A 16,182-nucleotide genomic window follows, 5' to 3' on the forward strand; every position below is an offset into this window, starting at 1 on the left:
GAAAGGAAAAAAAATGACCTGAAGAAGAATGAGGGGAGGCGGTGTGAGTGGGGGAAAAAAGTGAGACGTTTACGTGGCCGCCCCGCGAGCCGACTGCGCGCGTGTGCGGAGCACAGGATCGCTATGGAATGGGGAGAAATCAAGGAGGCCATCCCATCACATTCTAGGAAGCTTGGAGCTGATCTGCCGACCAACATATCAGATTACCATATCGCGAGCAGATTTCTTTCTCTCCCGGTGATTCCTCCTCTCCTCCCGGCCGCGCGCCCCTCTATAAATTCCACACCCATTCGCCGCATATCACACCCATCAATCTCAGCATAAGCGGAGCGACGGCGATGGCGGCGGCGGGGCCGGTGGTGCTCCAGACGGACGTGCACTGCCACGAGTGCGCCACCAAGATCAGGAACGCCGTCGGCAACCTGCTCGGTACGTGGGACACGGGAGTAGCATCGTTCGTGCTTATAGTATTACTGATCCATCTGACATGCATGCGCGTGCGTTCAGGGGTGGAACGGGTGTGGGCGTCGCCGGACACGGGGCTGGTGGTGGTGGCGGGCACGGCGGACCCGGCGGCGCTCAGGCGCCGCATCCGCCGCAAGATGAGGAGGCCCGTCGCCATCCTCAGCGACGGCTCGACGCCCTACGCGGGGCCGACCACCACGCCGCACTGGCACTACGGCGCCGGTGACGCGCCGCCCTCCTCAATGCCGCCGTATGGCTGGGGCACGGCGCCTCCGCAGCACGCCTACTACTCCCACCCGCAGCGGCCACCGCCACCGCCACCGCCGCCGCCGGCGGGGTACCCTTACGGTGGTTGGGCGTCCGATCCGGACCCCTATGGCTACGGCACGCGCGCCACGGTGCCCACGTGCTCCATCCTGTGATCGGTGCGCCCAGCCGGACGTTCGGCCGGCGGCGACGGGCGTGCACGCGTGCTGCATGCATGCGCGTCCGAGATTAGATCAAAGAGCTTTGAACTTTGTTTTGAGAGAGTTTTGAATTGAATCAGTCGATTAGTCACCTAATGTTAGGCTCCAATGGATCGATGGAAGAGTAGCAGGGAGTGGTAATCTTTTTTGAATGTACCGCTGCCTCTGCATGCATCCAGCCGCCATGAGCCTACACAGTTTTGGGTTTTCTCATTCCTGATGCTACCTACTTACTCCGTTCCAAATTACCCGTCATGATTTTAGTTCCACAACGAGTAATTTGGAACGGAGTGAGTAGTTTGTTGGACCAATAAAGTGTCGGTTTCAATCTTCTTGCGTTGAATTTGTTTCTAACACCTTTTTGTGTTTTTTTAAATACTTCCTCTTGTACTTTTTTAACATTACTTCCTTTTGTACCTAATGTGTTTCGAGACACTTATAATTGCAGTAACAATGACTCAGCTTTGCCAAAAAAAGGCATATGTGGTAAGCTATAAAAAACATATCGAAGCTTTTTCAAGAGAAAATAAACGGATTCGCAAAAAAAAGGACGATCAAGCCATGAAAAATAGATATCGTGACGGTGCCGTTCCCTCCCACGCATGGCATCCACGTTTTCTCCCTCATCCACCTGCTTGAAGGTCCTGACGGAGTAGTATCTGCAGAGTTTGAAATATAGGTTCGATGTTGTTTTTGCTTTTTTCAATAGAATACAACTTCTTAACCTTTCACAATGAATGTATCATAAAAGTTACATTGCTATCTAAGAAAAATATGACATGACACTGCAGCTAATGATGCATTGTCATATACCCAAAAATATGATTGGCACCGCAATTGATGATACAATGTCATGCATCAAATGAGAAAAAAAATTTAGAAATACATCATAACCACAACTTTGTATTGAAATTCTACAAATGAATAAATGTTGCGACAATATGATACTTTTTATACATTATGCATTATGGAGGTAATATTATAAACCAGGATCATGTGCATATGATACATGATACTAACAACTCTTAGAGATCTTTAAGGGTATGTGTGTTGTGAATAACATTAGTATCTAGTTGGGTGAACTGTGACTAGGAACCTGACTTGCCAGGGCCACACTGAGAGCATCTCCAACAGGCGCCGGTTGCGCCGCGCGCAAAAAACAGATATGCCGCGCGCGCATCGCCTGGTTTGGCGCGGCGCGCAGCGCTGGCTCCAGCAGCCGCGCTAAAATGCAGCGCGCGCGCCGCTCCAGCAGCGCGCAAAAATGCAGCGCGCACGACTCGCACAAACAACATATGCATTCGAAAACAGAAGCAAAAAGATCAAAACAAACAAAAATAAATAGTTCAATTTCGTTTATTACAACTCAAACAAACAGTTTATCGTTCAATACAACAAATAGTTCAACAATACAATAACGAACGCACAAATCATGATGCTCTTTGTCGTCCATTTCATGCCCACCACTCCTCAATGAGATCCTTCTGAAGATCATTATGCGCTGCGGGACGTCGAATGGCATGATAAGAGGCAACAAAACGGACCACCCTTTCAGCCCTCCGTCGCACTCGCACGGGATATCCCAAGAGCTCATACTGAGAGTAGTCTACATCTTGGCCACGCTCATTCTCGATGATCATGTTGTGCATGATCACACAAGCGTGCATTATGTACCAAAGCATCTTTTGATCCCAAAATCTAGCCGGTCCTCTCACAATAGCAAATTGGGCTTGCAAAATCCCAAAAGCTCTCTCCACATCTTTTCTAGCCGCCGCCTGAGCATTGTGGAAATCAAGATTTTTCTTACCTTCTGGCTTTTTCAACGGCTTGACAAAGGTTTGCCACTTTGGATAGATGCCATCCTTTAGATAATAGCCATAGTTGTATGTACGGCCATTTGCTACAAACTGCACCGGTGGCAACTCTGAAAGGGCATTTCCCTTCTTTATGTTTTGGATGATGATGACAACCCTTTGTGGTCTAATCGTGTGCTATATATTTCAGGTTCTCGATGCTTAGGCTTACATCGGATTGCTATTGCCTCTCGAAGGAAAAGATCGAAGACGTGTCCTCTACGCTTTCATTTTCTTTGGTCGTAGAGTACCCGTACTATCAAGAGGGAATCCTCATTAGGAAGCTCTGGGGGAATCAGGTCACGTACACTTTCATCACCCTCCTTTTGCCTTCCTCAGGTGTGTGTGTGAGAGAGAGAGCTTTCCTTGCCTCTTCCCCTTTCTTTCCTGCTCATTGTTTCTACCCAGCGGTTGTACCGCTCTCTGGAGCGGTTGTACCGCTGGGTCTTGTCGCTCACCAGTTTTGCTCGAGCGGTTGTACCACTGCCTCCGGGCGGTGGTACCGCCACCATGCTCTGCAAAAGCTGGGGCGGTGGTTTCGTCCATGCACCGCTCAAGTACCGCTCGCGCTTCTGTGTTGATGCGGTTCTTGGGCGGTAGTGGCCCGGTTGGTCCGGTCGTTCCACGATGACCGGTACCACCAGTGGTCCGAGCGGTTCTTCCGCTCAGGACTTAGCCGCCCAAGAGCTCAAGGCCATGCGGTTGTTCCGGCCAGGCACCGCCCAAGTACCGATCAAGCTCCTGTTTTGATGCGGTGGTTGTGCGGTGGCCAGGCGGTTAGTCCGGTTATTTTTCTTAGCCGGTACTACCGCCCCGTGGTCCGGTTGTACCGCTTGGTAGGGTTCTGCAGATACACCGTGAGTCCCGGTTGTACTGGGACGAGGACCGGTTGTACCGCTGCAGTGCAAAAATCGCAGTAACGGTTGGAAATCGAGGGTGACTATATAAGGGAGCTTCTCCCACCTACCACTCTCACCTTTGACCTCTCTCACTCCATCATTAATACTCTTCAAGCTCACTTGCCCGATCTCTCTCTCTAGCCACTCAAACTTGTTGATTTGCTAGGGATTGAAGGAGGAGACCTAGATCTACACTTCCACCAAAGGATATTTGCTTCCCCCATACTTTCTTGTGTGGATTTTGTTACTCTTGGGTGTTTGAGCACCCTAGACGGTTGAGGTCACCTCGGAGCCATATTCCATTATGGTGAAGCTTCGTGGTTTTGTTGGGAGCCTCCAATTAAGTTGTGGAGAGAGCCCCAACCTTGTTTGTAAAGGTTCGGTTGCCGCCTTCAAGGGCACCAATAGTGGAATCACGGCATCTCGCATTGTGTGAGGGCGTGAGGAGAATACGGTGGCCCTAGTGGCTTCTTGGGGAGGATTGTGCCTCCACACCGCTCCAACGGAGATGTACTTCCTCTCAAAGGGAAGGAACTTCGGCAACACATCCTCGTCTCCACAGTCTCCACTCTTAGTTATCTCGTGCCTTTATTTGAGCAAACTTATTTGTTTCATATCTCTTTCTTGCTTGTGTTCCTATTCTTGTTGCATCATATAGGTTGCTCACCTAGTTGCATATCTAGACAATCTACTTTGATGCAAAGTTTAAATTGTTAAAGAAAAGCAAAAATTGTTAGTTGCCTATTCACCCCCCCTCTAGTCAACCATATCGATCCTTTCAATTGGTATCAGAGCCTCGTCTCTTTATTAAGGACTTTACCGTCCAAAGAGTATGGTTGATACCGTAGACGGTATGGAGGAACACTCCGGTGTGAATCCTATCTCGTCTACGGGCGATGGGGGAATTTCGGTCTCACGTGAGGAGTTCAATGTGGCCTTGGAGACATTGAAAACCTCCATGACGACCGAAGTTGAAAGCATGTTTACTAAATTTCTTGAGGGGCTTAAACTATCCACCGCACCGTTGAAAGTGGGTGATCCCACCAACAAGGTGACGGATGCTATCCCCGACAAGGGGGAAGCTAGTAGTGAAAAGACTCCTTCTTCTAGTGGCAAGAATGGCACCGGCATCTTTGCCCATGTGGAACCACCACTTGTTTATGGTGGACCGATTCCTTCCACTCATCTGAATCATGCTGGTCCTCCCCCTAAAATTGTGAAAAATGAGGATTTTGATTCTTGGGTTTACCGCTTTAAACGTCATTTAAATCATGTGAACACTAACCTTTGGAGAATTATTGAAGAAGGTTTCTATCCACATGATCCAAGCAACTTCACTCCTCGAGAAGCCGCGGATAATCAATTCAATGAGAATGCTCTCTTCATCATTCAAGATGCAATTCCACCCGAAGACCTACCTCATCTTCGTCCCTTCGCCTTGGCCAAAGATGCATGGCATTGTGTCGTGTCTCTCTACCGGGGAAGCGCAAGCATTCAACGCTCCAACTATGAAGTGGTACAAGATGAGGCCGATGAGTTTGCAATGAAGGAAGATGAAGAACCTCGTGAGCTTTATCGGAGAGTAACCAAACTCGCGGTCTCACTACGAGAGCACGGGAGCAAGGACACGGATGACAATTGGATCAAGCGCAAATTCCTCAAGGCAATGATGCCCTACCACAAGGCCATGTCCTCCATCATTCGTCAAAGACCGGACTTCCACACTTTGACCTCAAGCGAAGTGTTGGATGAGTTTGTGGCCATGAACATTTTGGACAAGACCGCCGACACTGCGGTGCTCCGTTCTCAACAGGCAAAGAAGCCCAACCTTGCATTGAAGGCCAAGCTCACCGTGGAAGAAGAAGAAGAGGAAGAAGAGGAGAGCAACTCCGAAGATACGAAGTATGCATATCATGAACACATGGCACTTGCTTCAAGGCAATTTTGGAGCAAGAAAAACTCAAGGCCCAACTTTAGCAAAAACAACTCGAGTGGCACAAGGGGCAAGCAACGTGTAAGGACTTGCTACAATTGCGGCAATGTGAGTCATTTCGTTGCGGAATGCCCGTATGAGAAGAGGGAAGACAATGGTGGCAAACTCATCCGAAAGGACAAGGCCAAGTCGTTCCCCAACAAGAACAACTTCACCAAGAAGACTCCTCCCAAGGCTTTGGTTGTGCAAGAAGAGTACAATGAGGATGATGACGATGATGAAGATGATGAGTCGGTTGCCATGGCCTCCGTTGCCATTGCAACAACATCATGGGTGTCTCTCTTCGACTCACCCAACGAGAGCATCACCGCCAAGTGCCTTATGGCTAAAGCCACCAACAAGGTAACCTCCAACATCAAAACTACCATCATTAATCATCCTTCCCCAATGGATAGCATTAATGAACTTGAGGGAGCTAATGTGGAGGCTAACGAGTTTGAGGCCTTTATGGGCAAACTCAAGGGAAAATCCAAGAAGCACTTTGTTGCTCTCTTGGAACAACTTGGTGAGGCCAATGACATGATCGAGGCTCACGAAGACACCATCTCTAAGATGGAAGAGCATAGTCGTGACTATGCCGATGAGATTTCAGATCTTTCCAATGCTCTTGAGGAAGAGCGTGGTCTTCGTTTGGCTCTTGAGGAGTCACACAACGTTGATCATGCTAAGTTAAAGAAAGATTATGATCATGTCCTCATTGTTTCTCGTGTGCTAAATTCCGAGAAGGCCAAACTCGGGGTTGATCTTGCTAGACTCAAAGAGGAGTTTGATATACTTGACAAGGCCCACAAGGCCTTGAAGGGTATTCACGCTAGTCTCAAGGAGTCTCATGATCAACTCCAAGTGAAGCTAACTAAGGAGAAAGCAACTTTTCCTCATATGGTTTTAATTGATAATGCAAATGCTACTAACCCGTGTTGTAAGCATATACATCTTGTTGAGGAAAATGCTAAGTTGAAGGAGCAACTTGAGAGAGGTCTTGCGACTTGCATACAAGGCAAGAAGAACCTCAACGATCTCTTGATCAACCAAAAGGGAAGTGTGGTCAAGGAAGGGGTTGGGTACGTGCCCGACTCCAAGAACAAGAAGAAGAATGACAAGACCAAACGACCTCCTCCCCTCATGCAAACCTTTGTGAGGGAGGGAGAGAGTGCCCCCGAGGAGAAGAAGAAGAACAATGTCAAGAAGGTCAATGTCACCCCTCCCAACAAAGCCGGGGATTTTAATCCTTCTTATGTGTTATGCCGTGCTAGTGATGGGCATGTTTATGCCAAATTTGTTGGTTCTCTTCATGAGTATATTGAATGGTCTATTTGGGTTCCTAAGACCCTTGTTACTAACATTAAAGGACCCATTACTAAATGGGTACCTAAAACCAAGCATTGATCTCTTGTAGGTGTTTGCTTCCGGTGGTGGATCATGGTTGCTCAATAGCGGATCTACAAATCATATGACCGGAAGCAAGGACTTGGTGGTGGACGTGCACAAGGTTCCATCTATGCCCACCAATGTCGAGTGGGGTGACGCCTCATCTTCTAAGGTATTGGGACTTGGCAAGGTGGTCATCTCTCATGATCTCACGATCGAGAAGGTCATGCTTGTTGAGTCCCTTGCATACAATTTACTTTCCGTTCGTCAACTTGCAATCATGGGCTTTGCCACTTTCTTTGATATTGATACCGTGGCCCTCTTGTGGAGCAAGACTCTTAAAGTAGCCTTTGTTGGGCATGTCGACAACGGTCTATATGTGATTAACTTTTCGGAGCGACCCACTAAGACCGCGACATGCCTAATGTCTAAAGTTGATGTGGGATGGCTTTGGCATCGCCGTTTAGCCCATGTCAATATGGGATCTTTGCAAAGTCTCCTCAAGGGGGACCATGTCCGTGGACTAACGAATGTTAGTTTTGCTAAAGATCGTGCTTGCAGTGCCTGTATCGAAGGAAAGCTACATGAGAAGGCTCACCCTCCCACGACTATCATTTATTCAAAGAGGCCTTTGGAGCTCATTCACATGGATCTCTTTGGGCCTCCATCCTTCGATAGTCTCGGAGGTAGGAAGTATTGCTTGGTGATTGTGGATGACTACTCAAGGTACACGTGGGTGTATTTCATCAAGAGGAAGAGCGAGATCCAACAAACTGTCATTGACTTTGCAAATGAAGCACAACGTCAACACAATGCAAAGATCTTGACAATAAGAAGTGACAACGGCACCGAGTTCAAAAACTACACCTTGGATGAGTTTCTTAGTGATGAGGGAATCAAACATAAATATTCCGCACCCTACACCCCTCAACAAAACGGTGTTGCGGAGAGGAAGAACTGGACGTTGATGGATGCGGCAAGGACCATGATGGTGGAGTTCAAGTCTCCGTACAACTTTTGGGCCGAAGCCATCAACACCGCGTGTCATGCATCCATTCGGCTCTACCTCCGCAAGGGCTTGAACAAGACTCCATATGAGATACTCACCGGTAACAAGCCCAACCTCAAGTACTTCCGGGTATTCGGGTGTAAGTGTTTCATTCTCAAGAAAGGTGTTCGGTTGTCTAAATTTGAGGCTAGAGCTTATGAGGGCATATTTGTTGGTTATGCTACTAACTCTCATGCTTACCGTGTCCTCAATAAATCCATGGGACTTATTGAGGAGACGTGTAACGTGGAGTTTGATGAGAATAACGGCTCCCAAGTGGAGCAAAGTGGCACTTGTGATGTAGGTGATGAAATTCCTCCTCAAGCCATAAGAAGAATGGGTGTTGGTTTTATCCTACCCATTGAGGAACCCCCTGTGGCCGAAGGAGAAGGACAATGCTCCACTCAAGTGGATCCATCATCAACCCAAGGCCCACACGCTTCCGAAGAACAAAGTGAAGGCCCTCAACCCCATGAACAAGACCAAGGGCAAGATCATACTCAAGACGGTGTTGACACACCAAGTGATGCCCAAGGTCAAGTTCTCTCCCCCGAGCAAGTTCAAGATCAAGGACAAGTTCATGACGGTGCTCAAGATGATCAAGTAACCGCTCCTCAACTCACCACCGAGGATGAATTAGAGCGTCGTGCCGCCAAGATTGCATCCAAGCTCTCCACCAAGGATCATCTCATGACAAATGTGCTTGGAAGCTTAAGAAAGGGGGTAAGCACTCGTAGACAATTAGCAAATTATTGTGAGCATCACGCGTTTGTCTCTTGTGTGGAACCCCACAAGGTCTATGAGGCGCTAGAAGATCCGGATTGGCTCAATGCCATGCACGAAGAACTCAACAACTTCGAGCGCAACAAAGTGTGGAGATTGGTGCCAAGGCCAACGGGGAACCACAATGTCATTGGAACCAAGTGGATATTCAAGAACAAGCAAGATGCCCATGGGATTATCATTCGCAACAAGGCTCGTTTGGTAGCACAAGGCTACTCCCAAGTCGAGGGTATCAACTACGGTGAAACCTTTGCTCCCGTTGCTCGTCTTGAATCCATTCGCATGTTGATTGCATATGCTTCTCATCATAACTTTAAGTTACAACAAATGGATGTGAAGAGTGCTTTTCTTAATGGTCCCATTAATGAATTGGTTTACGTCAAGCAACCCCCCGGGTTCGAGGATCCCTACTTTCCCGATCATGTGTATCAACTCGATAAGGCACTCTATGGCCTTAAACAAGCCCCACGTGTGTGGTATGACCACCTTACCGAGTTGTTACAAGACCGTGGTTTTGAAGTTGGGCTAATCGACCCCACTCTTTTTACTAAGAAGGTCAAAGGGGAGTTGTTTGTGTGCCAATTATATGTTGATGATATTATCTTTGGTTCTCCTAACAAAGCTTTCAATGAGGAATTTGCCGCTCTCATGACCTCAAAGTTCGAGATGTCCTCCATGGGGGAGTTGAAGTTCTTTCTAGGGTTCGAAGTGAAGCAAAGAAGAGAAGGAACCTTCATCAATCAATCCAAATACACTCAAGACATGCTCAAGAGATTCAAGCTAAGTGACGTCAAGCCGGCTTCCACTCCAATGCCCACCAAGTGCCAACTTGACTTAGATCCCAATGGTAAAGTGGTGGATCAAAAGGTATATCGTTCCATGATTGGTTCCTTGCTTTACCTTTGTGCATCTAGACCGAACATCATGTTGAGTGTGGGAATTTGTACACGGTTTCAAGCCGCACCTAAGGAAAGTCACTATGTGGCGGTCAAACGAATCTTTCGACATTTGGCTCATACCCCAAACTTTGGATTATGGTACCCAAGAGGATCAAACTTCAAGCTTGTAGGGTACTTGGATTCCGATTGGGCGGGAGACAAAGTGGATAGGAAGTCCACTTCCGGAGGGTGCCAATTCCTTGGCTGCTCTTTGGTAAGTTGGTCTTCCAAAAAGCAAAGTTGTGTGTCTCTCTCATCCACTGAGGCGGAGTATGTTGCCGCCGGAAGTTGTTGTGCTCAGCTCCTATGGATGAGGCAAACTTTAAAGGATTGCGGTGTCACTTGTGACAAAGTGCCTCTTTGGTGTGACAATGAAAGTGCCATCAAGATCTCTCTCAACCCGGTGCAACACTTCAAGACGAAGCATATTGAGATCCGGTATCACTTCATCCGGGATCACATTAGGCGAGGAGAGATCGAGCTCAACTATGTCAACACTCATGACAACCTTGCAGATATTTTCACGAAGCCCTTGGATGAAACAAGATTTCGCGAGTTAAGGCATGAGCTAAATATCATTGATTCAAGCAATGTGGCTTGAACCCTTGCACACCCTACCTCGCTCAACTTGTTGTCTAGTTTAGGTGTAGGCATGAACATAGGGGGAGTGATGTTCTCTCAATGAACTCTCCCTCCCCCCATTATGCATAAATTGATCGAGTCCTTCACATTAGCCATGTTTGATGGTTCTTGTGCTTCAAAGACAAGTTTTGGTCATGGACCCAAGGATAATTCTTCGCGGTGCCATACCAATTGACTCAAACATAGGTGGCCTCGGCAACCGTCCTCTCTTCGGGAGGTTGTAGTTAGCCTTGTTGCTCTCGTGTTGTTTTCTCTTGTTCCGTTTTTGCTCTTTGTGTTAGGTTCTCCCCTTCTTCCTCCCCTCGGATTGCACTCATTTGATCTTGGTTTGGGCATAGGTGGTCGGGCGGTACAACCGGTATCTCGAGCGGTTCTACCGCTGGTACCGGGTTGTGCCGTCCCAATGGGTCTTCGTTCGGTGCTTGGGTGGTTCCACCGCTCAAACCCATGGTTACCCACGTCCGGTACTACCGGTTGACGCTGTGCGGTACTACCGCTGCCTCCCAGGCACCGGAAGTACTACCTCCAACCACCGGTCTGTACCAGACAAGCGGTACAACCGCTCCCCTAAGCGGTTCTACCGGGGCGTGTCTACGGGCCTATATATACTTGACGAGGCTGAAGGGTTGTCCTTTTTCCCTTCATCCTCATTCCTCTTTGCCCTAGCCGCCGGCCATCTCTACCCCTGCCCCGAAATGCGTCTCACGCTTCGGATCCTTGGCTCTCCGTGGATTCTCTCCGTGGAGGCCTCACGATCTCTTCCCATGGATGGTGGTAATGCCTCGGGTTCTTTGCTTCTAGATCTTTCTAGGGTTCTTCCTAGTCTAGGGCTTTACTTAACGTTCCGCGTTTAGTGTTCGATCTCTGGTTTAGAAGAGATCTTTGTTAGCCTCCCGTCTTGTTTGCAGCACTTAGAATTCGGAATATTACTTGTGTGATTCGTATGCCTCGGTTAGATCTATCTTCCCTGGTAGTGCCACTATCAGCGGTTCTACCGCCCCTACGGGCGGTACAACCGCTGGAGCGGTACTACCGGCGGAAGATCCGGTACAACCGGAGTATATCAACCACAAAGCACTGTTCTATCTTCTTTGTTGCTACAACTTGTTCCTTTTCTGCTAGTGGGTGCAATCCTCTCATCCTCGTTGGGTTTTTGTGTGTTCTTTTCGTGTGTGTGTTCAGGTGGCTCTAGTTCTCGCTCTGCTCCTTGCAAGACCAAGAAGAGGGCACGAAGGACCTTGCGCCCAGTTGTGTCTGATGATGAAGAAGAAGTTGTGATTCCCACCAAGCCCACTCGCCGTGAAAAGTCTGCAGCTGCTAAGCAACGTGTGGTTATGCTGTTGCATCGTTGGAAAGCCAAGGATTGGGAAGCCTTCCGTTCAAAGAATCCGTATGAGGTTCCCATTGCTCCCCGTTGGACCACTGTTCAGTTCCGGAATGAGATGCAAGTGCGGATTGTTCATGAACTCTTTGAGCACAACAAGAACAGATATGCCAAGCAGTGGACAATTGATTTTGACCATTAGAGAAACAACATGGAGTATTTTGGTGAGGCACTGGCTCTCTGCGAGGAGTTTGATCTTGTCAAGATCATGTCAGTCAACTGCGACTTTGATGTTCAACTTATCCATCAGTTCTATGCCACAGTTCATTTTGGGGAAGATGATGCGCGCACTCTCACCTTCATGTGTCGTGATGAATTGTTTCATGTTCCCTGGAGGGCTTTTTGCAATGCTATTGGGTACGAGGATACCAGTCTGGAAGGAAGGGGTGTCATTCGTCCTCATGATTTTCCCGAGTCCATGCCTAAGGAGAAGCTTGCCCCTCTGTACATTCGGGGCCGTGGGATTATTGGAGAATCCAAGGATTTGGAGAAGGTCTATGACATCATGCACCGAGTGTTCCGCAATGTGCTCTTGCCCAAGGTGGGCAATCAAGATGAGATTCATGGCTATCTGGTTGATTTGATGGTTGCTATGAAGACCATGGTGGGGACAGGGGCAACGTTTGATGTGTCAAATTGGCTGTGGCATGAGATGTACAACATGGTCATCTATCGTAAAGTCCCAATCTATGCTCCATTTGTCATGTGCTTTCTGAACTCTGTGTGGGCTGTTCGTCGTCCTGGAGAGCTCCTCACTTCTCCAGACAACCTCACTGTTCATGAGGTCAAGCTCCTTAAGAAGAAGAAGCATGCCGAGCCTTGCTTCCCTGCAAATGCTCCTGAGGATGTCTATGCTACTTCTGACGATGAGGACTTTGAGCTGGAGCCAGGGGCCAAGCCTTCATGGGTGGCCAAGCTTACTGCCAAGGTGAAGAAGACCTTTTGTCTCCAGGCTGACATCCAGAAGAAGATATATGAGGCACATGCCAATGAGAAGCTTGCACAGCGTCGCCAAATTGCAATGATGAAGCACCTCAACATGCAGGTTCAGAGTGGCTCTGAGAAGAGCATCACCCCAGAGGAGCGTTGGATTTCTACCCATAGCACCTGGACTAATGATGAAGCCCCTCCCCAGCCATCCTCCTCGTTTGCAGCAGCTGACAATGCCATGGAAGAATCTGATCACGACGACGATGACGACTCTGATGATGAGGATCCAGATGTGACCGAGGAGTCAGAGGAGGACGCCTGAGCTTTGGGACGCTAGTTTCGCTCTTTTCCTTTTTGGTGTCCTGATGCCAAAGGGGGAGAGGGTTCTATAGGTCTCGGGGATTTGCTTGGGTTTTTCTCCTTTTCTTGTGTTTAGTGTTGGTCTCTGTTCGTGGACTTGTTTCGTTCCTTGCTGTGTGTGAGACTTCTGTTCTCTGTTTACCTTTCCGTTCGTAGGTCTTTATCGTTAATATTGCCTCTAAGTATTATATTGTCTCTCCTTTTGTGCTCAGAGTGGTGAGTCTATAAAATCTAGGGGGATTCTAGTCCTAAAAGTGTGCCCATGCTTTCTGACAGCTAGTTCTTGTTGGGGCACACATTCAGGGGGAGTTCCGTCTAGATTTCATTGACTTATCTCTTGCAAATCGTGTTGTTGTCATCATCCACCAAAAAGGGGGAGATTGAAAGGGCATTTCCCTTCTTTATGTTTTGGATGATGATGACAACCCTTTGTGGTCTAATCGTGTGCTATATATTTTAGGTTCTCGATGCTTAGGCTTACATCGGATTGCTATTGCCTCTCGAAGGAAAAGATCGAAGACGTGTCCTCTACGCTTTCATTTTCTTTGGTCGTAGAGTACCCGTACTATCAAGAGGGAATCCTCATTAGGAAGCTCTGGGGGAATCAGGTCACGTACACTTTCATCACCCTCTTTTTGCCTTCCTCAGGTGTGTGTGAGAGAGAGAGCTTTCCTTGCCTCTTCCCCTTTCTTTCCTGCTCACTGTTTCTGCCCAGCGGTTGTACCGCTCTCTGGAGCGTTTGTACCACTGGGTCTTGTCGCTCACCAGTTTTGCTCGAGCGGTTGTACCGCTGCTGTTGGAAATATGCCCTAGAGGCAATAATAAAATGAATATTATATTTCCTTATTCATGATAATTGTCTATTATTCATGCTTTAATTGTATTATCCGGAAATCGTAATACATGTGTGAATACATAGACCACAATATGTCCCTAGTGAGCCTCTAGTTGACTAGCTCGTTAATCAACAGATAGTCATGGTTTCCTGGCTATGGACATGGGGATGTCATTGATAACGGGATCACATCATTAGGAGAATGATGTGATGGACAAGACCCAATCCTAAACATAGCACAAGATCGTATAGTTCATTTGCTAGAGTTTTTCCAATGTCAAGTATCTTTTCCTTAGACCATGAGATCGTGTAACTCCCAGATACCGTAGGAGTGCTCTGGGTGTACCAAACGTCACAACGTAACTGGGTGACTATAAAGGTATACTACGGGTATCTCCGAAAGTGTCTGTTGGGTTGACACGGATCAAGACTGGGATTTGTCACTCCGTATGACGGAGAGGTATCTCTGGGCCCACTCGGTAATGCATCATCATAATGAGCTCAAAGTGACCAAGTGTCTGGTCACGGGATCATGCATTACGGTACGAGTAAAGTGACTTGCCGGTAACGAGATTGAACGAGGTATTGGGATACCGACGATCGAATCTCGGGCAAGTAACGTACCGATTGACAAAGGGAATTGAATACGGGGTTGCTTGAATCCTCGACATCGTGGTTCATCCGATGAGATCATCGAGGAGCATGTGGGAGCCAACATGGGTATCCAGATCCCGCTGTTGGTTATTGATCGGAGAGCCGTCTCGGTCATGTCTACATGTCTCCCGAACCCGTAGGGTCTACACACTTAAGGTTCGGTGACACTAGGGTTGTAGAGATATGAATATGCAGTAACCCGAAAGTTGTTTGGAGTCCCGGATGAGATCCTGGACGTCACGAGGAGTTCCGGAATGGTCCGGAGGTGAAGAATTATATATAGGAAGTGCAGTTTCGGCCATCGGGAGAGTTTCGGGGTCACCGGTATTGTACCGGGACCACCGGAAGGGTCCCAGGGGTCCACCGGGTGGGGCCACCCATCCCGGAGGGCTCCATGGGCCAAAGTGGGGAGGGGAACCAGCCCATAGTGGGCTGGTGCGCCCCCCTTGGCCCACCCCATGCGCCTAGGGTTGGGAACCCTAGGGTGGGGGGGGCGCCCCACCTGGCTTGGGGGGCACTCCACCCCTTGGCCGCCGCCCCCCCTAGGAGTTCCCATCTCCTAGGGCCGGTGCACCCCCTAGGGGGCCTATATAAAGGGGGGGGAGGGAGGGGCAGCCGCACCCTTGAGTCTTGGCACCTCCCTCTCCCCTGCTACACCTCTCCCTCTCGCAGTATAACGGCGAAGCCCTGCTGCGGTGACGCCATGCATCCACCACCACACCGTCGTGCTGCTGGATCTTCATCAACCTCTCCTCCCCCCTTGCTGGATCAAGAAGGAGGAGACGTCACACTGACCGTACGTGTGTTGAACACGGAGGTGCCGTCCGTTCGGCGCTAGGATCTCCGATGATTTGGATCACGTCGAGTACGACTTCCTCATCCCCGTTCTTTGCACGCTTCCGCGCGTGATCTACAAAGGTATGTAGATGCAATCCGATCGCTCGTTGCTAGATGAACTCCTAGATGGATCTTGGTGAAACCGTAGGAAAATTTTTGTTTTCTGCAACGTTCCCCAACAGTGGCATCATGAGCTAGGTCTGTGCGTAGTTCTCCTTGCACGAGTAGAACACAATTTGTTGTGGGCATAGATGTTGTCAACTTTCTTGCCTCTACTAGTCTTATCTTGCTTCAGCGGTATTGTGGGATGAAGCGGCCCGGACCGACCTTACACGTACGCCTACGTGAGACTGGTTCCACCGACTGACATGCACTAGTTGCATAAGGTGGCTAGCGGGTGTCTGTCTCTCCCACTTTAGTTGGAGCGGATTCGATGAAAAGGGTCCTTATGAAGGGTAAATAGAAGTTGACAAATCACGTTGTGGCTATTACGTAGGTAAGAAAACGTTCTTGCTAGAACCCTTTTGCAGCCACGTAAAACTTGCAACAACAATTAGAGGACGTCTAACTTGTTTTTGCAGCAAGTGCTTTGTGATGTGATATGGCCAAAGTTGTGATGAATGATGAATGATATTATGTGATGTATGATATCATGTTCTTGTAATAGGAATCACGACTTGCATGTCGATGAGTATGACAACCGGCAGGAGCCATAGGAGTTGTCTT

General features: G+C 48.5%; 1 protein-coding gene across 1 annotated transcript; it reads left to right on the forward strand.

Moving 5' to 3' along the window:
- Positions 1–338: 338 nt before the first annotated feature.
- Positions 339–1,137, forward strand: LOC125554906 (uncharacterized). Its single transcript, XM_048718286.2, has 2 exons — positions 339–429; positions 508–1,137. The coding sequence occupies exons 1-2, from the start codon at positions 339–341 to the stop codon at positions 885–887; spliced, it is 471 nt and encodes a 156-aa protein (XP_048574243.2). The 3' UTR covers positions 888–1,137.
- Positions 1,138–16,182: the final 15,045 nt, after the last annotated feature.

This window comes from Triticum urartu, chromosome 4A (genome assembly GCF_056163025.1).
Source record: "Triticum urartu cultivar PI428250 chromosome 4A, HENAU_Tu73, whole genome shotgun sequence".
Lineage (NCBI taxonomy): Eukaryota > Viridiplantae > Streptophyta > Magnoliopsida > Poales > Poaceae > Triticum > Triticum urartu.